This window comes from Hippopotamus amphibius, chromosome 12 (genome assembly GCF_030028045.1).
Source record: "Hippopotamus amphibius kiboko isolate mHipAmp2 chromosome 12, mHipAmp2.hap2, whole genome shotgun sequence".
NCBI classification, from domain to species: Eukaryota; Metazoa; Chordata; class Mammalia; order Artiodactyla; family Hippopotamidae; genus Hippopotamus; species Hippopotamus amphibius.
The window spans coordinates 83,372,879-83,396,763 of NC_080197.1; the positions used below are offsets into that span (position 1 = coordinate 83,372,879).

General features: G+C 55.5%; 1 protein-coding gene across 2 annotated transcripts; it reads left to right on the forward strand.

Annotated features, from left to right (window-relative positions):
• Positions 1 to 1,719: 1,719 nt before the first annotated feature.
• Positions 1,720 to 23,159, forward strand: ITGA5 (integrin subunit alpha 5). Of its 2 annotated transcripts, none has more exons than XM_057703212.1 (30): positions 1,720 to 2,196; positions 8,643 to 8,773; positions 10,105 to 10,217; positions 10,356 to 10,476; positions 10,684 to 10,745; positions 10,837 to 10,882; positions 11,148 to 11,273; positions 11,515 to 11,559; positions 11,706 to 11,749; positions 13,475 to 13,531; positions 13,702 to 13,754; positions 14,052 to 14,260; positions 14,542 to 14,733; positions 14,932 to 14,977; positions 15,145 to 15,246; positions 15,443 to 15,498; positions 15,633 to 15,787; positions 16,099 to 16,236; positions 16,365 to 16,432; positions 16,793 to 16,943; positions 17,029 to 17,121; positions 17,267 to 17,346; positions 17,461 to 17,541; positions 17,654 to 17,759; positions 18,161 to 18,313; positions 19,728 to 19,814; positions 19,925 to 20,038; positions 20,652 to 20,753; positions 21,318 to 21,440; positions 22,065 to 23,159. In XM_057703212.1, the coding sequence occupies exons 1-30, from the start codon at positions 1,823 to 1,825 to the stop codon at positions 22,146 to 22,148; spliced, it is 3,312 nt and encodes a 1,103-aa protein (XP_057559195.1). In that variant the 5' UTR covers positions 1,720 to 1,822; the 3' UTR covers positions 22,149 to 23,159. The 2 variants fall into 2 exon arrangements, with proteins under 2 accessions (XP_057559195.1, XP_057559196.1); XM_057703213.1 differs by having other exon boundaries at positions 20,655 to 20,753.
• The last annotated feature ends 726 nt before the right edge of the window (positions 23,160 to 23,885 follow it).

The window sequence follows — 23,885 nt, forward strand, 5'->3', positions numbered from 1 at the left end:
CCAGCCAGAGAATGACTAAGGGGCTCCCGGTGTAAACAGGAGCAGGGAACGCACAGGGAGGGGGCCTGTTTGACTTGGCCAAGCTGGGGGGGTGGGGTGGAGTGGGGAGGAGGACTGGGGCAGGACGCTATGTCCCCTGTCCCTCACCAAGACTCTGGCAGGAGCTGAGTCACACACCTCCCTCTTTGTACCCCTCCCCACCCCCACCTCAAGCTCCCAAATCCTGGGAAGATCTAAAGAGCTTGTGCCTGGACTGAGAAAGGAGAGTTGGGTTCACACACACGTGCTCTGCTGGGTTATACAGAAGTCAGGCCTCAACCTCTCTCCTCCCAGAGGGGGTCTCAGCCCTTGGCTTGAGTCGCGTTCACCTAGAGGTCACCTTCGCGGCAGTGCTGTGCTTCAGATCCTGACCCAGAGATTCTTTGGGTTCCTCGCCTATGAGAGGGTCAGGACCTGCAGATGTGAGAGTGGGATGGGAGCCAGCATCACCCCCCAGTCTGACCAGCTGGCCTTTCCCTTGGGCTGCAGCTGGCTCCGGAGAGGGGCTTTTTAAAAAACAGCTGGGTGATTTGGGACAGGAAGTAGAGTAGCAGAATGAGGAGGAGACTTGTGGTGAAAGAAAAAGCATTGATTCTGGGCACTTTTATTCTGAGTCCCCCAAGCCAGAGTGTGGCGGGGACTGGAGAAGAGAAGGGGCAGGGTTCTGATTTGAGGGATTATTATTGTGGAAGGGGAGGAGTCCTAGAGGAAAAAGACAGGAAGAGGGCTGGAAAGGAGAGGAGGTTAGGAGAGAATCTAGGCCCCTTGGTCCCCCTCCCCCCGACTAAGATAAAGATTAGAATCCTGAAAGGTGATCTCATCACACAGAGCCAGGGCTGGAGGAAGGGGTGGGCAGGGGGTCATTGGCTTCTCCTGCTACAGTCCCTTCCTCTACATCCACAGGGAATCGTGGGAGAATAGGGTCCTGGGTTCCAGCTCCCAGAGCCTAAAGACAATAAAAGCTAAAGTTTGGGCCCCTTTGCAAGACACCACCCCACCCCCATCCCATCCTACAATTTTCCAGGTTTGTAGGAATCAGGCCAGTTAATCAAGAAGGCACCGAGGGGCCAAAGCAAGCCCTTTCCTACCACTACCAGGCTCTTGGTCAACTGCCAGGTTCTAGGAAGGGACTCAACAGAGGTTTCCATATCCTACAACCAAAAAGGGGGAGGCCTGGACCGGAATCCTGGTGAGTAACTCCAAAGTCCTGGACTCCTGGGTTTTCATTTCTAGCAACTTGGGTGGGGGTGGGGGGGTGGGAGGCTGGAGGCGAGGAGCAGAGAGCTGGTGTAGGTCCTCCATCCCATGAGACCGACTGGGAGCACTCTGTACCTCAACTCCTGAGTCCCAAATCCAGCTGGCTGGAACCCAGGCACCCCATGGCCCGGGAAGGCAAAGGGGAATCCCAGTTGGCCAGATGCCAGAAGTGTCTCCTCTCTCTTTAGACCCTAAAGTCCTCCTCCCTGAATTAGTGAGGGAGACCCCACACACATATTCAGACTTCCTCCAGCCTCCAGAGGTGATTCCTTTCCTCATTAGGAAATTCTCTGCTCCCTTTTTCCGACTCCTTTTCCGAGCGTTTACGTTGTACATCTGGAAAGGAGGCGGGAGGAAGGAGGGGGAAGCAGAGAGAAGGAGGGGGAAGAGCCCAAACCCGCCCAGTCTGACCCAGTGCAGACAACCGGCCTCCAGCTGGGGCTGGGGCGAGGGAAGTGGAAAGGTGCGGCCCCCCCACGCCCCTTCGGGGTGGGGGGCGCGGGCTCAGCCTTCCAGGGACCCAGGAATGCCCCCCCGCCCGCCCCCCCGGCAGGCGGGGGGAGGGCTTGGCCGGGAGTTCGGCAAACTCCTCCCCGCGTTGAGTCATTCGCCTCTGGGAGGTTTAGGAAGCGGCTCCGGGTCGGTGGCCCCAGGACGGGGAAGAGCGGGCGCTATGGGGAGCCGGACGCGAGGGTCCCCGCTCCACGCGGTGCAGCTGCGCTGGGGCCCCCGGCGCCGACCCCGGCTGCTGCCACCGCTGCTGTGGCTGCTGCTGCTGCCGCCGCCGCCGCCCGGGGTCGGGGGCTTCAACTTAGACGCGGAGGCCCCAGCAGTGCTCTCTGGGCCCCCGGGCTCCTTCTTCGGCTTCTCGGTGGAGTTTTACCGGCCGGGGACGGACGGGTGAGTCGAGGAGGGTTGGCGGCGGGCTGGCGGGGGGCGGGGGCGCGCGCCTGGAGACTGGGGGCGCGGCTGGAGTCTGGAGGGGACCGAGGCTTGAGTTGAGGCGGAGTTTGGAAGGACTAGGGCTGGAGTGGGGGGCCCTCGCTAGAGTTGGGGGGCCGCGATGCAGTAGGGAAGGGACAGTGGCAGGCGTGGAGGGGGGCCAGGAGTTTGAGAGCGATCAGCAGGGAGACATGTGTGGGATGGGGAGAGGACACGAAGCTGCAAGCTGGAGAAGTCTGGGCAGGGGTCTTGGGGCCAAGAGAGAGGAGCGCGCGGGAATCGAGAGCAGAGGGTCTCTGGTTGATATCCGCCAGCTGCCGGGACGGGAGGCGGATGGGGACGGAGCGGGGGCGCCGAGGCCAGGAGGGGCTTTTTGGACCACTGGGGAACGCCGGGACCCCTGAGGGCCATTGTGCGGAGAGAGAACGGGTCGGAGCAGAATGAGCTGTGTGTAGTAAGAAGTGAGTAGGAGGCTGAAGGGGTCCGGAGGTTAAATGGGGGCCAGCCTCACCCTCCCCTCCCCCCTCAACTCAGACTAGGAAAGACCCGGGAGGGCGACGGCGGCTCCCTCCCCTTTCTCCTCCGTCTCCTACTCCGCCCGCCACCCCCAATCTCTGTTCATACGAGGGGATCCTGGAAGTTGGGAAGAGTCCTGGGATCCTGGTCCTGGGGGCGCTGGGGCTGGGGGCTGGCTCTGCCAAGGGCGGGTGCTCGGATGTGTCGGGAGGGGTGTGTGTGCGCGCGTGAAGAGGGGTGGGCAGTTTCCCTCTTCCTCCAGCTCTTGGGAGGAAGAGAAAAGCTGATTTCCTGTAGCCTGTCGGCTGGAGCTGAACTGAGACCGGGACATCTAGGGCTGGGGTCGGAAGCTGGGGAGACGCGGGCTCGCAGGGACCAAGAGTGTCAGAACGCAGGACCTCAGAGACCGGGGAAGCCTCAAAGGGGGATCCCCATCCCCAGCTCAGCAGGGTGACGAGCAGACCGGACCCTGTGTGCCAGGAAAATGGGGGGCCCACAGGCTTGCAGAAACGAGCTAGGCAACAGTAGAACAAGGGAGTTTGTTTAAATGTGGGGCGGGGGGGGGGGGGGGGGCGCAGATTAAGGGGAAGGAAGCTGCTCCTGGGACTTCCAGGTGCCAGATGCCTGGAGGAATCCTCTTTCTACATCTCTGGGCTCTGAGCTTGCCACTGCTCCCCATCACCACCACCACCACCACCGCAACCCCCAGTATCCAGGTTTGATAGGACCTCTGTCAGAGTTGAGCTGCTTTTACACATGATACAGTTAGCTGATCTCTACTCATTACCTTTAATTTTTGGAGAAAAGAAGTTAATCTAGGTAATTCAGTTGGGGTATGGGGGCAAATTTCTCCTTTGTCTGGAGGACTTCAGGATGCGAAAAAGAAAGATGGTTAGGCCCCAGCTGTTGGTTCTGGGCTATTGAAGGTCCCCACCCAACCCCCACCCCACCCCCCCTGGCCTCCTGCCCAAACCCCATTGCATCACCCTGGCCTGGAGCCTCTGCCAGGCCTGGCCTCCCCCAGGCCCCCTCAAACTGCTTACCACAACCCTAATGGAGTAGAGAAGAGGGAGGGAGGGGATGGTATCCTCCCCTACATCAGGGTATCCAGTTATCTGGCTCTTAACCTTCTTCTTACCCCACCCCCACCTAACAAGAGTGTCATCTCCCTTTTAAAACACTCCTCTGAAACATCTGGACTTGCACACACTCCCCGTTCCCTGGGTGTCTGTCTGGCCCCTGGCCTGATCCTGCAGTCCCAAAAGCCCTTTTCTAAAGCAGGACCTAGCATTCTTATCCCCTCCCCCTCCTCTTCTGCTCATCTCTCCTCCCAAGAGAACCCAGGTGTCCAGCTTGCACACCTCCCCCTCTCATTTTCTCTATACAAAGCACTCTTAGAATAGGACTCAGAACATTCCACCTCCCTGGTGACCTCCCTCCCCACCACAGCTGGGCCTTCAACCCTTCCTCCCTGCAGGGGATAAACATAGCCCCTCACCTGGGGGGCCAGTGTTCTTGGCCCCCTTCATCACCTCTCACGGTGGAAATTGAAACAGCATCAGAGGGCAGCGTAAGCACTAGAGAGATTACCAGGTAGGAAAGGGCCAGGCTTTAAGTCAGGCCCAGCTGGGTGTGGGTCCAGGCCCCACCACTTACTTGTTCTTTGTGTAACCTGGGGTGAGTTACTTAAGACTTAAATCTTGGAGCCTGGTCTTCTCATGAAAATCAGACACCTAACTTATGAGGCTGTTTGGAGGACCAGATGAGACAATATATATAAAAGGCATCTGGTCCATAGAGGGCGATCAGTACATGGGAGGCACAACTTTTATGAGGTAGCTATTTTCTGTTTCTGGTTCTCTTCTCCCTGGTCACCACCTAGTTCTTTGTCTAAGCTTTTCACCATTTCTTACTTGCTTTTAATATTTGCCTATAGCAATGATAGTGATAATAGTCCCTCATGTTCTTTAACACTTTCATATCAATTTTTCTGTTGGATCATTACAAAAATCCTTGCCTTAGACAGATGAAGCATTATTTCACCCATTTTATATGCATATATATATATATATACATATATATATATAGGAACTGAGGCTTCAGGAGTCCTAGAAGTTTAGAACTAAAGTTTTGTTTAGGGACCATTCAAGGGCAACCCATCATTTTATAGGTAGAGAATTCAAGTCTCAGAGAGGGGAAGCGACTTGGCCCAAGGTATGCGCTTGAAAGGCACACCAGCCTTAGCCCAGCTCCTTAGCCCCTTGTGTAACTGCCACAAGTGGAGGCAACTCTTCCTTCACAGCCAGCCAGGCATTTCCCTTGAGAATACACTAGCGGACCCAGAACCAGGTGTCTCCTCTGGCCTGGCCAGGGCTGCGTAGGACCTGCAGGAGCTGGGTCAGGTCCGCTTGCGACTCTCCACCCCCGACCTTGTCAGGTTGGCAGAGTCAAACAGTAACCATGTATTGAACAGGAACTTGGTTAATCAGAAGCCTGGCTGGGAAGATAGCGGAGAGGAGAGGAGGGGACAAATTGGCAACAGGGTTTACCAGAACTCTGGCCTAGGTATCAGGATTCCTGGTTTCTGGCTCTTATGGTGGGAAGGATTCTGAGTGACCCTGGACATGTGACAATTTCTCTGGGACTTAGTTTCCCCAACCATACAATGAGGACATGGGACTAGGTCAGCAGCATTTGTTTTTATTTATGTATTTATTTTTGGGCTGCATTGGATCTTGGTTGCTGCATGCTGGCTTCTCTCTAGTTGTGGCACACGGGCTTAGTTGCCCCTCAGCATGTGGGATCTTAGTTCCCTGTCCAGGGATCGAACCTACGTCCCATGAGTTGGAAGGTGGATTCTTAACCACTGGACCACCAGGGAAGTCCCTGCTCAGCAGTACTTTTTGTTGAAGTTTTTATTTCCTTCTTTCCTTCCTTCCTTCCTTCCCCCCTCTCTCTCTCTCTCTCTCTTTCTTTCTTTCTTTTAATTCAAATGATATCTTACCAGGGCATTCTATATAAAACAGAGAAAAAAGGTTGCTGTAAAAGAAGATGGAGAGGAATGTCAGGACCAAACGGGCCTCTGCTTACTCCGTGTGGAAGCCCTGAGGCATCTGCAAGAAGGTCTTCAAACCACAGTGTCTTCCCGCTGGGGCAGCCTGTGTCTCCAAGAACCAACGCTAGAATATTGGAGTTCTGAGGCTTCAAAATAAATTATGGCAATTATTTCTTCCCTTGGTCTCTATATCTTGGAAGAGTTTGTCTGCCAAGCTGTATTGAGGAAGGAATAATTAATTCCTTTTTCCTGTTTTTTTATCAACCAAAAGTTAGAACAAGAAGACATCTGTAGCTGCCAATCAGAGCTTCTGGTCAATATGAGATAACCAGGTTCCCCACAAGAGTTGATATAATTCCAGCCCAAAGCAAATACACTTGAGGTTTTAATTAGCCTGGGTCGCCTTATCAGGTAAATGCATGATTTCCGTTAGGCTTTCTGAAATATTGAAAATAGCCCAAGGACCCTCCATTGTTACTTTCTTGGATCCCTAGTAGGACTCAATTGCTGCAGCATTTAAGAAGCAGGAAGCAGGAGTGGGAGAATGAGGGGGAGCTGTGTGATGTGCCACTCCTGACAGCAAGTGCCTCGCCTGGCACGTGGGGGAGGGCAGTATTTACTGGACTGACTTGGAGGGGCTGAGAAGGAGGGGCCCCTGCTTCCTCAGGTATGAGCCACGGGCGGCGCAGGGCAGGTCTGGGTCAGGATCTGTGTCCCTCGCCTGCGCGCAGCTCTCCTGAACCTCCACGCAGCCACAGCATATGCTCCTGGCCCACGAGCCTGTGGGCTTTATGAGCCTTGTAAGGCCTCTCTCTCACCTTGCCACCCTGCCAAATTCCAAGCTTCTTCTTCAGGCCATCCCAGGAGCACTCAGCCTCAGCTTCCCCCTCACCCCCCCCCACCCCCCCCCCGCACCAGGGAAGGTGGGAAAATTCGGGGTGGAAGCAGGATCCCTTGGCTGAGGCCCTGTGCTCTCCCGGAAGAGCATGGGAGCTCCGGAAGACTCTGAGATAACCTGTTCGACCTCTTCACCCAGAGGAAGAGGAAAAGGGTATTCCGAAGTCCACACTGAGCTAGTGCCTGACCCAGAACTCCTGTACCACTGCTGTTTTCTGGGGCTGCCTCTGCTACAGAGGGTTGCACCCCTCTCTCCTCCCCCAGCCCTGGGGCAATGCAATCTCTCCCCATCACCAACCTCCCCTACTAGGCCTGGCAGCCAACCAGGTCACTGTGCCTCCGAGTAGCCAGCTCCCACCCCCCAACTGAATGTACTGCCTGAGTGAGAGGGGTGGGGCCCAGCAGGCGGGTGGGTGGGAGACAAACGGAGAAGTGAGAGGCTGGAAACAGACAGGAAGCCACAGGCAGTAAACATTTCCTGTCCCCAGGGTAACGGAGGCTGGCACCCCACCCCCCATCACTCCAGGAACTCTCCCTCCAGGCCTGCCCTCCTGTTCCTCTAGACCCTGCCGTCTCCCTCCTCTGTCCTCATCCTCCAGCCCCGCTAGACCACCCTCGCTCCCCACTCAGTCCCTTGGAGCTGCTCCCTCTAATGCCTCCCATTCCTATTCCTCTTGGGCCACACCCCCTCACCCCTCCCCTACTTAGTGTATCTGTTGTCGTCACCCGTCCTGTCCCCCTGTCACACACACACCCACTTTTGTGACCTCTACCATAATCCCTGACTTGGGGACTTCTATAAGAAAGGGATCCAAATATCTGGAAAAGGGTGGGTGTTGGGAGTGCTGAAAGCTGAAAGGGGCCAGAAACCAACAGAGATGGAGAAGCCCAAGATCTGAGATGAGAGAGAGAGGGAGCCCTAAAACCAAAATCAAGAGAGCAAGCAGTCATGGGGCAGAGGGACAGATGGAGAAGCAGTGCCAGAGGCAGATATGGGCGTAGGGCAGAGGCCAAGACTGGCAGGGATGCTGATTCAGTTGCCCCGGCTGCCAGATGCAGTCCTCATGGGAGACTGGAGAAGAAAGCCCAGAGGGCTGACAGCTGCACAGAGGCCTTGGAGGCAAGGGACCCAGGAATGATAGAGGCAGAGCCAGAGGCAGGAAAATTACCCAGGACCTTAGCCATCACCACCTTGTTACCCAGGACTCCCAGCAAAGGCAACCTTCTCATCATCTCAGGGAGAATGAGGCACCATGTCCAAAACTAAGACCCTAGAGCAGGATCTGAATTCAGACTCCGAGGGATGGTGTGTGGGAAACGGGTTTAGAGGCTGAGACAGAGACCCAGCCAGGATGGGGAGTTCCCACCAGAGCCCAGGGTGAGGGCAGGCCCAAGCCCAGGAGAACAATCTGTTTTCACCATCCTGCAGCTCCTCTCTCCACTTCTACTGCCTGATTTCCAAGACTCACATTTTCCTCCTACACGCCCCAGGGCTGGGCAGCCGGGCAGCCGGACGCCTGGGTCCTGCCCAGAGGAGGGCTTTGGCTTGAGAAGAAAGGGTACAGGCTAGGTAAGAGGACCCTGGGGTTCCAGGGCTGCACCTCCAGTCTTGGCAGGTCCATAGGGGACATAGAGAAGCTGGGGTCCAAGCCCTCTGGCCCCGGCCCCTTCCCAGAACGGACTCTGGTTCCTCCTTCTAATGACTAGGGGAGGTGGGGGGGAGGGGCTGTGTTAGTGACAGCGGCACATGGGGACCGCCTGACTCCAGCCTGTGCCTCTGGCATCCGTGGCATCTTCTGAGCTATAAATACAACCCAGGGGGCATCTACCCCACGCCCACCTCGCCCCTGGCCCGGAGGCCTGGGTCCTTCCCGCCTGGGGAGACTGGAGAAGAGTTAGGAGCCGCGCTGAACTGCCTCTCCTTTCCCCTCCGCAGGGTCAGCGTGCTGGTGGGAGCGCCCAAGGCTAACACCAGCCAGCCGGGAGTGCTGCAGGGCGGTGCCGTCTACCTCTGTCCCTGGGGAACCAGCCCGGCTCAGTGCACCCCCATTGAATTTGACAGCAAAGGTAACCCTCTTCGTAGGTCGGGGAGGTTCAGAGAGGGACTAAGGGGTGGGGCTGAAGCTAGAGGGCGGGGCCCGGGCGGGGTCTGCAGCGAGGGGCGGAGCCTGACCAGTTCCAAGGGCCACGTGCTCTGGGGCTCCAGCTCCGTGCAGCGGTGCAGCGGCTCCCCGTGGCACTCACACCACGTTCCCAGTCCAGCCCAGCCCAAATGAGGGCGGGCATGATTCAGAAACATGTGGCTCTCATTTTCCCTGAATCACCCACAACTCAGGGAGGCCAGGGCAGTAACACAGACAAAGACAGAAGAGTCACAGAGCCTGTTCGATTCATTTAACTAAGCACTGACTAAGTGATAATGCTTGCCAGGCTCAGTGCTGGTGCTTCAGGGGATTGAAACATGATTAAGCCACCGCCCTGAAGGAGCCTAAGGTCAGGAGTAGATGCCGAGTTGGACGAGGGAGACAGGCTGAGAAACAATTATAACAGCAAACACTTCAAGAGCACTTGCTGTATACTGGGCACTGTTGTAAGCACTTTACATATATTAACGCACTTAATCCTTTCAATGACGGGCGTGAGGTATTATTATCTCCGTTTTATAGGTTGTCTAAGGTCACACAGCTAGTAAAAGGTGGAGCGAGGACATGAACTTGAGCAGTCTGGTTCCAGAGATAAACTGGGGTGAGGGGCAAAAGAGGAGAGCATCAAAATATGGAGACATTGGGGAGGGGCGGTGTCAGAGCACAAAACCGACTGTTTTTTGTTTATTTTTTTAATCTGAAAGACAGATGAGAAGCTGAGGAATAAGAAAGGCTGTTCTATAGAGGGCAGAAAGGGCTTGGCAGGATAGAGACAGACAGACAGATACGCGCGCGCGCGCGCACACACACACACACACACACACACACACAGGGGGCAGAGATGTGAGAAAAGTCAAGGACATAGAACAGGTGCTGCTAGAGACGCAGGCCCAGATCTAGACGGAGACGTGCAGCCAGAGGGTTGCCTTCTCAGGAAATAGCTATTCTTCCCACCTCACCATGTGTTCTTGTTCCTGCTGGGTGAGGAGGCAGGTGGACCAAGGGAATGCAACTCTAGAAACCCCAGGTCCTGTGTGTGTGCACACGTGTGCACATGGGCGTGTGTATACCTGTGCAGGGGAAGCTGAGTCAGGCTACACCAAGCAGACTGTAAGGACCCTACCCCTCTTCCCCTCCCATGACTCATGCGCTCAGGGCTTGCAAGTGCTTGGGTGCCCCCAGGCTGGTGGGAGGGGGTGCTCTAGGGCTCAGCTGCCCGCAGCTGGCATGACGGCCTTTTGTCACTTCCTCAAGGCTCTCGGATCCTGGAGTCCTCGCCGTCCAGCCAAGACGGAGAGGAGCCTGTGGAGTACAAGTCCCTGCAGTGGTTCGGAGCGACCGTGCGAGCCCACGGCTCCTCCATCTTGGTGAGGACCCAGCAGGCTGGGTGGCGTGGTGGGCAGGAGGCGCAGTGGTTTGGGGCAGTGCAGCACAGTGGACAGGAGGGAGGGAGGAGAGGCCCTGTTGAACTAAACCTGGAGCCCCCTCCTCCTGGGCCCTCCCAGGCCTGTGCTCCCCTCTACAGCTGGCGCACTGAGAAGGAGCCACAGAGCGATCCCGTGGGCACCTGCTACCTCTCCACAAACAACTTCACCCGGATTCTGGAGTACGCGCCCTGCCGCTCAGGTAGGGCAGGAGGGGGCCCAAGTCCCACATCTGCCTTCTCTGTGAGTCCCCATGGCCCCCCACGCCCTGTTAGCCTTGATGCTCACTGTCTGGTCCAGAGAGGTCCCTTCTCTGGCCCCCTCTCCCCACACCTCCCTCAAGCTCTCTGCTCTTTCCTGCCTGACTCATCTGTGCAGAGCTCCTTCCCACCACCTTCTCCCCTTGCAGATTTCAGCCGGGCAGCAGGACAGGGTTACTGCCAAGGGGGCTTCAGTGCTGAGCTCACCAAGGTGAGAGGGGGATCTGGGAGGAAAGTGGCTATGGGTGGTGGACGCAGGGGAATCAGGACCAGATGTAGACTCACCTCCTTCCCCACCACAGACAGGGCGTGTGGTCCTGGGTGGACCAGGGAGCTATTTCTGGCAAGGTAGGTCCTTCCTCCACTATCCCTGCGTCCGTCTCCTACACCTGGCCTCTCATCCCCCTCCCAGCCCAAGATCACCATCCTTCCCTCCTCTGCCCGGTCGCAATTCCCCTCTCCCTTTCCTGAGACTTACCCATCCTCTCCCACCACCCTCCACAAGCTTCCCCTTCTTGAACCAGACTTCTGAAATCCTACCCAGTCAGCCCCCAGCGCCCCCCATCCCTACCACCTCCTCCTCCGGCCATCCCCTCCTCATCCCCTTCCCCAGGCCAGATCCTGTCCGCCACCCAAGAGCAGATTGCAGAATCCTATTACCCCGAGTACCTGATCAACCCAGTTCCGGGGCAGCTGCAGACTCGCCAGGCCAGTTCCATCTATGATGACAGCTACCTGGGTAAGTGAGCAAATGGGGCAGGAGATGCAGGGGGAGAACCTCAGGGGCCCCTGTCCTCGCTCACCCCTTGCCTCCCTTCTCCCACCCAGGAACCCCCAGCCCCGCCCCCCCCATGTGTCATATGTGGGCTGACTATGAAGGCCCAGTAGGGGTGGGGAAGGGATTGAGGATGGGCCGGGGCAGAGGGGTCCTTGAAGCAGGAATTCTAATACCCACTCCCCCCTCCCCTCCCATCCCCCAGGATACTCTGTGGCTGTGGGTGAATTCAGTGGTGATGACACCGAAGGTGAGTGTGTCCCCAGGCCGGGGCCAAGGGAAGGGAGGGGACAGGTGGAGACCCACGACACAGAGCCGCAGGGACTGAGACACTTACGTTTTTGTCTGACTCCCCTTTCCCTGCCCTTAGCCTACAACTTTCTCTTCCCTTTACAGACTTCGTTGCTGGCGTGCCCAAAGGGAACCTCACCTATGGTTATGTAAGGCCCAGCTTGACCCTCCCTCCCTCCACTGCTCTCCCCTCCCCTAGCTAATCACAAAGAACCATGCATGGAAGTTTGGAAGGGTTCAAAAAGTGGATCAGAACACGGGCTCTTGGGTCAGACCAGTGTTCAAGTTCTGGCACTTATTCTGGATGAATCAATCTATGATTTATTCCTACCCCACTTCATTCCATAAAAATCTTGAGTCTGCTTCACCTCTCTGGGCCTCATTCTTCTCTATATAATGGGATAATAATAGGTCTGACCTCACAAGGCTCTTGTAAGGATGAAGTGAGATAATGCACGTGAAACTACTTAGTGAACTGTTAGGCAGTGTACAACTGTAGCTGATATTATTAGACCATGGCGAGTGCTTTAAAAAGCATATAGATAAGAATGTCATAGGAGTCCATTCAATTACTAACATTTATTAGGGCAAGGTAAGAGATAGGAAGATGAATAAGACATCATACCCCATCTTGTAAGGTGCTTCTAATCAAGTATGTAAGATAAGACACACATACCATGGTATTCACAAACCCCTCCGTCCACTGGGCACTGTCCACTTATGATTTCTAGTCTTCACAACAAGCTTATCAGGGGAGATATTTTCACATTTTACATGTGGGAAAGCTGAGGCTCAAAGAGACCAAGTAAGTTGTTTAAGATCACCCAATTAGCACATGGCTGGATAGAGATTTAAAACCAGATCTATCTTATTCCAAAGTCAGCATTCTTTCTGCACGAGGATAAATTTCAGAAAAGTGATTAAGATCACATAGCAGTTTAGGGGAAGAAATACCCTCCTTTCTAGGGCAGGAACAGATCAGAAAAGGTTCTATGAAAGATCAGTGGCAATGAGGGAAAAGAACATGCCAGGCAGGAGCAGGAGAAAAGGCGTGGAAGGAAAGGAAGAAAATTCAGGCCAGTTCAGCACGGGCTGATTGAGGATGAGGAGACTACAAGGAGGTTGCGCAAAAACAGATAGGTTGGGGCCAGATTCTCCAGGGCCTCAGAGGACCAGCCAAGAAGCTGAGACTGGGCGGTGGCTACAGGGAACCATCACGGATTTTCAAGCCAGCGGTGTCCCTCCAAGACCGGCTCTAGGGCAATTCGTCCCGCTGCCGTGGAGGAAGGGGGCTGAGGGGAACAGAGAGCCTGAGGCAGGGGGAGCCCGGGGGGCTCTCCAGCTTCCTGGGGGAGGGTTCACACCAGAGGAACAGCAGCAAGACTGGGGAAGAGAACAGGAGAAAAGAGACTCGGGGAACCTGTAAGGCCCATCACTAAGGGGGCACGTGGGGGAGACAGGCGTGTTTGTGGTTTGGGAGGGCTGGGGGTTGAGGCCTCAGTCATTCAGCTAATAACCATTGAGTGTCTGCTGCTCACCAAGCACTACTTTAGGCTCTGGGGAGAAAGCAAAGAACAAAACAAACTCCTGCCCTCACTGATCTGACATTCTAGCAGGTAGACACGCACAGCAGACAGATAAGTATGCAATCTGTCAGTAGTAGTTGGAGAGTGATGGAGGAAAATAATGAAGTCACTCTGGGATGGAGCTACCGAGTATAGAGACGGGAATGTGAGGCAAAGCAAATAAGGGAATTATGGGACAAGTGGTCTGTATCTCCAAGGAATGCCTGCCCCTCAGTTTCCTGGACCCATTTGCCCTCCGTGGGATGGTCTGGGAGTCTGGTGTCAGTGGGTGTATCTCCTCATCCCCAGGTCACCATCCTTAATGGCTCAGACATCCGGTCCCTCTACAACTTCTCAGGGGAACAGGTGAGGACACCCTTTCCACAACCCAGTTTGGCCCTCTGCCAGCCAGGCCTGAGCCAATAAGCTCAGCCCAGATTCTCAGGCTGCCTGGAGTCCTTGACTCCCCCGCCGCCATAGCTCTTGTTGATTGACGCCCTAGTTCTGACCCGCCGCTGCCCCTCTGTCCTCCCCAGATGGCCTCCTACTTTGGCTATGCGGTGGCTGCCACAGACATCAATGGGGACGGGTGAGTACTGGGAAAGGGCCACAGCGTGGTGCCCTCCCCACATCCAGGGGCGAGGAGTCGGGGTGGCACAGAAAAATGCAAGGAGAGTTTTTCTCTGGATTCTCCTCCTCCTGCCTGCATTCCCTCGGCTCAGGGGCGAGGAGAGAGCTGAGAGCCAAAGACCAGAAGACCTCAGGTCTCTCACTTGGGTGGGAAGAAGCCCAGGATCCAGGATGCCTGGGATTTCCTGGCACTGGGATTGAGGAGGGGAGGTGGCAAGGCAGGGTCTCAGGATGCCTGGGTTTCCCCTACCCTCAGGCTGGACGACTTGCTGGTAGGGGCGCCCCTGCTCATGGAGCGGACAGCCGACGGGCGGCCCCAGGAGGTGGGCAGGGTCTACATCTACCTGCAGCGCCTGGCGGGCATGGAGCCCACGCCCACCCTTACCCTCACTGGCCATGATGAGTTTGGCCGATTCGGCAGCTCCCTGACCCCCCTGGGAGACCTGGACCAGGATGGCTACAATGGTAAGCACCATGGGCTCCAGATGCTGAGGATGAGTCGGGGGCCTGAGTCAGAAGAGATCTGGGGAGAGATGGCTGTCAGATAAGACTCCCAAGACCCCCAGTGACTTCTCCAGGAGGTGTGGAGATTTAATCCCCATGTCTAGCTCTTGGGGCTTGAAGAGATTAGAATACTGGGAATGACAGATGGGAAAGATAGGATCCCGGGTCCCGGGGTCTGGTGGTAGAGATTTGAACTCCTGGATTCCTGGCCCGCTGACTGGTGTATGTTGTGTGTCTTGCAGATGTAGCTATTGGGGCCGCCTTTGGTGGGGAGAACCGGCAGGGAGTGGTGTTTGTATTCCCTGGGGGCCCAGGGGGTCTGGCCTCTAAGCCTTCCCAGGTTCTGCTGCCCCTGTGGGCAGCTGGCCACACGCCGGACTTCTTTGGCTCTGCCCTTCGAGGAGGCCGAGACCTGGATGGCAACGGATACCCTGGTGAGTTGTGCCAGAGGCCCCTTTCACCTTAGAATTCCCTGGTCACAGACCCCTAGCCCTTGGGTGCAGTTCTAGGATGCTGCCACCAGGTGGCGCTGCCCCCCCACTTCGGCCTCCTTGAGCAATGCAACTAGAAGGGGTTGGGAAGGATTCTCATTCCTGGCTTCCTGTAAGGGGTGGTTTCTTGACTTCTTGCAGATCTGATTGTGGGGTCCTTTGGTGTAGACAAGGCTGTGGTGTACAGGTATGAACTTGGGCAGGGGGCAGCCTGGGAGATGTGGAAACTGGGGGATTTCTCACAGGGCTGAGTTTGGGGAAGTGTACAAACTGGCTTCTTGGGGGTTGGGCATCAGCTTACTGCTCCCAGGTTCCTGAGTCTGAGTTCTTTGATCACACGTCCACTCTTGGCAGGGGTCGCCCCATCGTGTCTGCCAGCGCCTCCCTCACCATCTTTCCTGCCATGTTCAACCCAGAGGAGCATAGCTGCAGCTTGGAGGGAAACCCTGTAGCTTGGTGAGTGGGGGGCCCAGGAGACTGCATAGATGGCATCTGGGGGTACCGCATCTGTGCCTGGAAGTGGGGAGGGAGACCAGGTCTTTGGAAGGGGACAAATGGGACTGTCCCAGTCTGGGTCTGTCTGAGAGGTAGGGAGAGAATACGATGCCTGTTCCAGTTGGATACACCAGCTTTCCTTTTGGTCCTCCTCCAGCATCAACCTCAGCTTCTGCCTCAATGCATCTGGAAAACACGTTCCTGACTCCATCGGTGAGGGAGACGGCCTGAACTTTTCAGGCACTGGCACAGGGGATGGAGGGGCTGGGGCCCTGGGGACCTCTTTTGTCTCTGGCTAGATTAGGAGGGAGGGGCAGATGCTCCTTAACACATGTGCCCGGCTGCAGGCTTCACCGTGGAGCTCCAGCTGGACTGGCAGAAGCAGAAGGGTGGGGTGCGGCGGGCGCTGTTCCTGGCCTCCCGACAGGCCACCTTGACCCAGACCCTGCTCATTCAGAACGGGGCTCGGGAGGATTGCAGAGAGATGAAGATCTACCTCAGGGTATGGGTCCAAGGGCAGGGCATGGACCGGCCTGGGGAGGGTGGCCACATAGAACTGGGGGCTCCTCCTGAAGGAAAAGAGACTGGGAGATTCCAGTGAAGGCCCTGGGACTTTGGGAAGCTGGGAAAGGGGCCCCTTCTGTCGGAGGAGCTGGGAACCAGGCTGTCTCTGAAGCAATGAGCATGGTCAAGTTTGGACATCTGAATTCTTGAGGGTCCTGAATGGACAAAGGGAGATGTAAGAGGATAAGGAGCAGGGCCACCAAGTCCCCGGTGTCCCTTGACTCTGTGAACCCTCTCCCCTGGACCCAGAACGAGTCGGAGTTTCGAGACAAACTCTCCCCGATTCACATCGCCCTCAATTTCTCCCTGGACCCCCAAGCCCCTGTGGACAGCCACGGCCTCCGGCCAGTCCTACACTACCAGAGCAAGAGCCGCATAGAAGACAAGGTGAGAGCAGGGTGGGGATATGGCCAGGAGAAGGTGGGCCCAGGCCCCTGGCGGGGGGCCCTGGAGTGGAGAGCTGACCGCTAGGAGCGGGTCGCAACTCCCTCTCTCAAGGCTGCCCTGCTCCCCAGGCTCAGATCTTGCTGGACTGTGGAGAAGACAATATCTGTGTGCCTGACCTACAGCTGGAAGTGTTTGGGTAAGTGAAGGCTGATGTCAAGCTGCGGGGTTCCAGATGCCAAGGTCTCCTAGCAGGACACATGGGGCCTGGAAGTACCTGGCACGTGAAAGGTAGAATAGGAATATTTTAGCTGGTTGTGTGACCTTGGGAAATTATGCAACTTCTTCATCCGTATAGTGAGAATAATAGCATCTATCTCTTTGGCTTTTTGGAAGGATTCAATGAAATAATCTGCATAAAACATCTAGCCTAGTGCCTGCCATAGAGCTGGAACTCAGTAAACGGTGTCTATTGTTATTACGTTATTATCGTTATGGCCCTTTGTCCTGGTTTGGGGATTAATTCTTCAGTGTCCCTGACCTTGCGCGTCCCCTCCAGGGAGCAGAATCACGTGTACCTGGGTGACAAGAACTCTCTGAACCTCACTTTCCATGCCCAGAATGTGGGTGAGGGCGGCGCCTATGAGGCAGAGCTCCGTGTCACGGCCCCTCCAGAGGCTGAGTACTCAGGACTCGTCAGACACCCAGGGGTGAGAGGGGACTCTTAGGTGGGGCTTGGGAGGAGACCCTGCTGGAGGGACACCAAAGCCTTACCTGCAACCACCCCACCTCCAGAACTTCTCCAGCCTGAGCTGTGACTACTTTGCCGTGAACCAGAGCCGCCTGCTGGTGTGTGACCTGGGCAACCCCATGAAGGCGGGAGCCAGTGTAAGTCTGGAACAGGAGAGAGGACCCGAGGGAAAGTGACTGGGTCATCCCAAGCAGAGCTGTGGGATAGGGAAGGAGGGCTGTAATTGAGGTGTGGCAGACGCCCAATCTAACAGCCCCCTTGTCCTCCCTACCTGTCCTACAGCTCTGGGGTGGCCTTCGGTTCACAGTCCCTCACCTCAGGGACACGAAGAAAACCATCCAGTTTGACTTCCAGATACTCAGGTAGGGAGGGGGTGGGGGTGGAGCCGAGGAGGGCGGGGCGGGGGCGGAGTCTGGTGCAGGTGAAATTCGTCCTGGCTGGGCTCCAGCACCACCTGAGTCTCCTCCATCCCACAGCAAGAACCTCAACAACTCGCAAAGCGAAGTGGTTTCCTTCCGGCTCTCAGTGGAGGCTCAGGCCCAGGTCTCCCTGAACGGGTCAGTGCCTGGGCAAAATGGGGCCTCTCGGGGAGGGGAGAGGGACTCCCAGGAAAGGATGCATACGGGATGGGGTCCCTTCCGTTGTCCTCTAAACCGCCCTCCTCTTTAGCGTCTCCAAGCCTGAGGCAGTGCTATTCCCCATGACCGACTGGCATCCCCGAGACCAGCTGCAGGAGGAGGGGGACGCGGGCCCTGCTGTCCACCACGTCTATGAGGTGAGGAGGGATGGCGGCAGGAAGGGCCGGCTCTCTGGCGGTGACCAGGAGTGGAGGGCGGGGCTGGAATGAATGACAGGGAAGGAGGAGCTAGTATGAGTGGCAGATAGCTGGGACCGGCCTGCTGACCAAGAGGAAGAGACGGGGAGGGGGAAGTGAGAGGGAAAGGCCTGGGCAGGATCAGTGTGAGAGGCTGGCCGGTTGAGTGACTTAGGAGGAAAGGATGGAGCCACCTCCAGGAGGGTTGGCTGGAGAGGATTTCATCTCTGCCTGTTGATTTCCTCCCTCGTTCCTGAGACAGGAGACTCACAGCAGGGACGAGTGGGCCACTGGGACCCAGGTCTCATCAGGGCAGAATCCCTCCCTCCCTTCCCACAATGACTGTGCCCTCCTCTCCTCAGCTCATCAATCTGGGGCCCAGCTCCATTAGCCGGGGCGTGCTCGAGCTCAGCTGTCCCCAGGCCCTGGAAGGTCGGCAGCTCCTCTACGTGACCAGGGTCACAGGACTCAGCAACTGCACTACCAGTCACCCCCCTAACCCACAGGGCCTGGAGGTGAGGGGCCTGGAGACTGGCCTGGGGGTGGGGGGGCCAAGTCAAAGGTGGTTGGGGAAGGTTGCCAGGAGCCTGGAAGAGCCAATGAGGACGTTCCTAGAGCTAGGAGTTAGGCCACTGGAAAGGGGTCAGAAGGCCCACAGACACCTTGAGGCCCTGGGAGGGAAAAAGATTGTTTGATGCGCTGCACTTCTGTCTTTCTGCCTGAAGTATCCTTCCCTGACTTCTTGCCCTGGCATACTCCCAGGGCCCAGCTCAGTGCCACCGGCTCCGGAAAGCCTTCTTCAGACCCACTCCCCTGGGCCCCAGGGCCTGTTTTAAAGTTTGATTACACATAAACAACAATGCACTGAAGCATGTTACAGGCTCAGTAAATATCGCACCGAACAAAACTTTACGTTTTGTTTGAGTTTACGTTTTAAATTTATTTATTTATTTTTATGGGCTGTGTTGGGCCTTTGTTGCTGCATGCGGGCTTTCTCTAGCTGTGGTGAGTGAGGGCTACTCTTTGTTGTGGTGCACAGGCTTCTCAGTGCGGTGGCTTCTCTTGTTGCAGAGCATGGGCTCCAGGCACGCAGGCTTCAGTAGTTGTGGCACTCAGGCTCAGTAGTTGTGGCTCACAGGCTTGGTTGTTCCACAGCATGTGGAATCTTCCCAGACCAGAGATTGAACCCACATCCACCTGCATTGGCGGGCGGATTCTTAACCACTGTGCCACCAGGGAAGTCCTGAGCTTTTGTTTTCTTAGAGGGTAATACACATTAAAAATTAAAAAGAGAGAGTGAGAGGAACAGATATTGAAAAGTGATGAAAGTACAGTGCTAACAGTGGGGCAGGGCGGGGCCAGGAGCCTGTTTGAGTCATCAGGGAAAACCTTGAGAAGCGAACAGGTGAAGTGAGGAATGAAAGACAAGGATGAACCTGTTTGTGAAGACTCGAGAAAGAGCATTCCAAGCAGAGGGAACAGCCAGTGCAAAGGCCCCAAGGCAGGGACGGGACCCTAATTATTATTATTTTTTTAATATTTATTTATTTGGCTGCGTCGGGTCTTTAGTTGTGGTACACGGTATCTTCACTGTGGCATGTGAGATCTAGTTCCCTGACCAGGGATTGAACCTGAGCCTCCTGCAGTGGGAGCACAGAGTCTCAGCCACTGGACCACCAAGGAAATCCCAGGGCCCTAATTATTTCTCGACACACCTCCTCCTTGTGAACTCCAAGGACCGAGTCTCACTTGTCTCCATATTTTAACACTGAGCTTGGTACCTTGTCATAGGACATGATCAGTTGCATAGATGGAAGACCAGGTCAAAGCTGCTCTGGACCCCAGAGGCAGGCTTAGACACTGTAACGTAATGACTCTGACACTGTAATGAGGTGAGAGAGGCAGCTAACGGTCTCTTTCCTCTTCCAGCTGGATCCAGAGAGTTCCCAGCACCACCGGCTGCAAAGAAGGGATGCTCCAGGCCGGAGCTCTGCCTCTTCAGGGCCTCAGATCCTGGTGAGTCCTCCTGGGAATGAGGTCTGGGACCAAGTGTTGAGTACCTGTTTGCATCCTCAGAGCCACCAGAAGGGCAGAACTCTGGGTTCAAGTCTCTGTTTTCTTCCCAGAAATGTCCAGAGGCTGAGTGTTTCCGGCTGCGCTGCGAGCTGGGGCCACTCCACAGGCAAGAAAGCCGAAGCCTGCAACTGCATTTCCGCGTCTGGGCCAAGACCTTCCTGCACGTAAGGGAGCCTCACCTCAATCCTGACCCCTGACCTTCGGGCCTGCCTGGACTGACCCCTGCTTTCCCCACTGCCCTAGCCACCCCCTTTGGTAACTGGGACCCAGGCAGCCGGGCTTCCCTCCCTCACCCTTGTTTGGACAGGGCTGGGTCCTTGGCGCCACCTGGTGGTCACACTGGGACCGATGACTTCCCTTTCCTGGTCCATTCAGAGGAGGGAGGGCTGGAGGGAGACCATCCGAGCAGAGGAAGATAGATAGAAAAGCAGAGAAGGAAGATGAATCCATCGTGGAGAGGCAAGCCGATGTAGGATCAGTAAAGAGCAGTTGTTTACTGAGCGAACACTACGGGCCAGGCATTGTTCTGGGTGCTTAACCCTATATTAATGATTCAAAAAAAATTTTTTTCTGTTGAATATGCTGTTATCTAATTATATGTTATTCAGTTATAACTATTCAGTTACACATTTATTATCTCATATAAGGAATGCAGAGAGAATTTAGGAGAGAATGAGTCCAAAATAGTGAAATCATAACCAGAGCCAGACCATGGGGAGCCCTATGTCCTCTAGATGCCAAGAGAGGCTGCCCTGAACAGCTTTCCCCCACCTACAGCAGGAGCACCAGCCATTTAGCCTGCAGTGTGAAGCTGTGTATGAAGCCCTGAAGATGCCCTACCGAATCCTGCCTCGGCAGCTTCCCCGAAAGGAACTGCAGGTGCGTCCAGGGCCAGGGGTCTGGGCCAAGGAAGACAGAATGCTGGGCCTGGCAGTGGACTGGGGTGCGACGGGGGCTGGCCTGATTATGGTAACAAATATTGATCGAGCATCTACTATGTGCTAGGCACATCTGCGTAGGCACTGTGCTAGGCCCTGGGAGTACAATGATAAGCAAGATGGACCAGGCAGTGAGAAGACGGTGTGACAAGTGCCATCATGTTTGTGGGAACACATCATAGGGACACCTGAACGCAGGCTTGCAGAGTTGGCAGAGGCTTCGTGGAAGCAGTGATGTTTAAGCAAGACCTGAAGAATAGATAGGATCTACCAGGCTAACCAGCCAGGAAAGGAATATTCTCTGGGGAGAGGGAATTAGCAGGTGTGAAGGCCCAAAAGTAAAAGACAGTAATGCAGATTTTAGGACTCAGAGTTTTGAAGTTCAGAATCCTGTTAGCACAAGATGGGAGGGGAAGCGGGGTCTAGGTCAGTGGCAAGCAGGAGCCAAGTGTGGGGCGGGAAGAACCAATGGCTTCTCAGTGCCCTCTTCTGACTTGCTCCCCAGGTGGCCACGGCCGTGCAGTGGATCAAGGCAGAAGGCAGCCACGGCGTCCCACTCTGGATCATTATCCTGGCCATCCTCATCGGCCTCCTGCTCCTCGGTCTGCTCATCTACATCCTCTACAAGGTCAGCCACAGCCTACCCTCTTTCACCAGGTTCCGCCCTTGACCCAGCACAGTCCCAAGCATCTGCCTCCAGACCAGTCCTCCAGCCACATCCCCCCACCTCTCCATGGCCACATGCATCCCATCTGCACACTGCCCTTAGGATCCTTTTCTCATTCTACAGCCACTAGCTTAGAAAGAGTTCTCTGGACTCAAGCTGATAAGGTCACCTATACTTTTAAAATCAATGTTACTCACAAGCAGCCAGTATGTGGCATTGGTGCTGTCACTTCCTCCAGAAACCCATGACAGCCATCACTAACTGATCATATCCTAGAAGTAGCCTCAGGATCCTTCTCAAGAGGCAGCCACTGCTGGGCAATGAGACTTAGGACTTGACTTCAAACCTATTTGCCATCCCTGGCTTAACGGGGGGCATTTTTATGGCACCAAAGCACTCCCAACCTTAGCCCTCCTGGCCCACTGGACCTCTTGGAGAGGTAGTCTTAATAGCCTGAATTTGGACCACTTTTGCAAGATGGGGAGATTGCAAGCACTAGAGTCATCTTCATCCCCTCTTGGGATAAGATCTGTGGAGAAATGGGAACCAGAGTAACTCAACTCTCCCTCCTTTTACCCTCATTAGCTTGGATTCTTCAAACGCTCCCTCCCGTACGGCACCGCCATGGAAAAAGCTCAGCTCAAGCCTCCAGCCACCTCTGATGCCTGACTTCTCCCGATCCCAGACTCCCAATCCTAAAGACCCAGTCCCCCCACCCTCAGTCTACTGACAGGGAGGGGACTGGGCACTTCCTGAAGGTGCTGAGGGCCAGGGAGAAGCTCCTCTCCCCAGCCCAGAGACATACTTGAAGGGCCAGAGCCGGGAGGAGAGGAGCTGGGGATCCCCTCCCCCCATGCACTGTGAAGGACCCTCGTTTACACATGCCCTCCTCATGGATGGGGAACTCAGATCCAGGGACAGAGGCCCCAGCCTACCTGCAGCCTTTGCATTTTGGAGCGTTTCCTGAAAACAACTTGGAACCAGACCTGGAGAACTCAATCCCAGTTCTCCAGCTCAGACGTGCCACCAGGACTTCCTGTCCAGCTCCAGCCTGCAAAGATCTGTCCTCAGCCTTGCCAGAGATCCACAGGAAGCCCCCAGCTAAGAACCTGGGACCTGGGGAGCGAGACATGGCAGCTCTGGACAGCCCCCACCCTGGTGGGCCAACAAAGAACACTAACTGTGGATGGTGCCCCAGGCCCAGCTCAGGACAGATCCCACACCAGGATCCACGCTGGCCCAGAACCAGCTCCAAGGGGAATCAGAACTCTACCAGGCCAGATCGAACCTGGGGCCTGGGGTTGATCTGGAACCCAGACTTAGACGTTGGTAACCTAACTAGGCAGATCCAGGACTACATTTGAGCCTGCTCCAGACCTGGGCCTGGAGGCCCAATCCACCTCTGACTCAGGAGAAGTCAGGAATTGCCCAGGACCCTGAAGGAGCCATGATGGCAACAGATCTGGAACCTTAACCCTGTCCGGACACAGGCCCTCCCGGTCCCCTGGAGAAAGGGGGAGCCCACTGTCCCAGGCCTGCAGGATTTGGGTTCTGCCCACCAGCTGCACTGACGCTGCCCCTCCTCCCTGCCCAACCCTCCCCTCACCTCAGCCCCGGACACCCGGGACTTATTTAAACTCTGTTGCAAGTGCAATAAACCCGGCCCGGTGCCCCCACTGACCAGAGCTGGAATCTGTCCTATCCCCACTCTTTCCAGACCTTTTCTGGAACCGGACCACTTGGTGGGTAGGACATGTTTGTGTTTCTTGCTGCTTCTTTCCATTGGGAGTCAGGAGTATGACCCCCAGGAACCATGGAGCTAGTTTTCGGGTTGCCTTTTCTTAAGTGAAAGAGATGATGGAAGGGGTGAAAGAAGGGCTTGACGCCTCTGCCCATCACCCAGCCCCACCAGATCTGGTCCCAGCACGTCCAGGAGAGAAGGGAAAGGAATCCCTTCTCTTTGGGTTTGAGGGTTAGGGAAGAATACAAAGGGGGAGGTCCAAGTTGAAGGTGGGGGAAGATGGTCCAGAAGACTCACCTGGGCGTCCCTAAATCAGAATAATGAAATGGGTTGAGAGAAAAGACTACAGAACTAAATCAAAAGAAAGCCAGTTGGATTTTTATTTTGTTTTCATTGCCCATTCTATTCTGGTGGTTAGAGGGAATGTTAAATCGTTTACATACATTATCTCATTTGATTTCTATCAAATTAAATGTGTCGGGTAGGTACAGTTAACCCCATTTACACATGGGGAAATTGAGGCCCAGAGAAGTTATATAACTTGCCCAAGGTCACAGACTCAAATTCAGCCTTGCCTGACGGAAAGCCCTCATTCTTAACCAACACGGCATAGGGTTCAGGTCTTTGAAGAGAAATCAAAGTGAGGGAACCCCTAAAGGTCCTCT

What these genes read in the sequence shown, in the direction of transcription:
- ITGA5 (XM_057703212.1), top strand. Translation starts at nt 1,823, where the DNA reads ATGCCCCCCCGCCCGCCCCCCCGGCAGGCGGGGGGAGGGCTTGGCCGG. An exon ending in AGGGAGCTATTTCTGGCAAG is followed by an intron (nt 10,883 to 11,147) that starts GTAGGTCCTTCC and finishes CCCCTTCCCCAG; the next exon opens with GCCAGATCCTGTCCGCCACC. An exon ending in AGATGAAGATCTACCTCAGG is followed by an intron (nt 15,788 to 16,098) that starts GTATGGGTCCAA and finishes CCCTGGACCCAG; the next exon opens with AACGAGTCGGAGTTTCGAGA.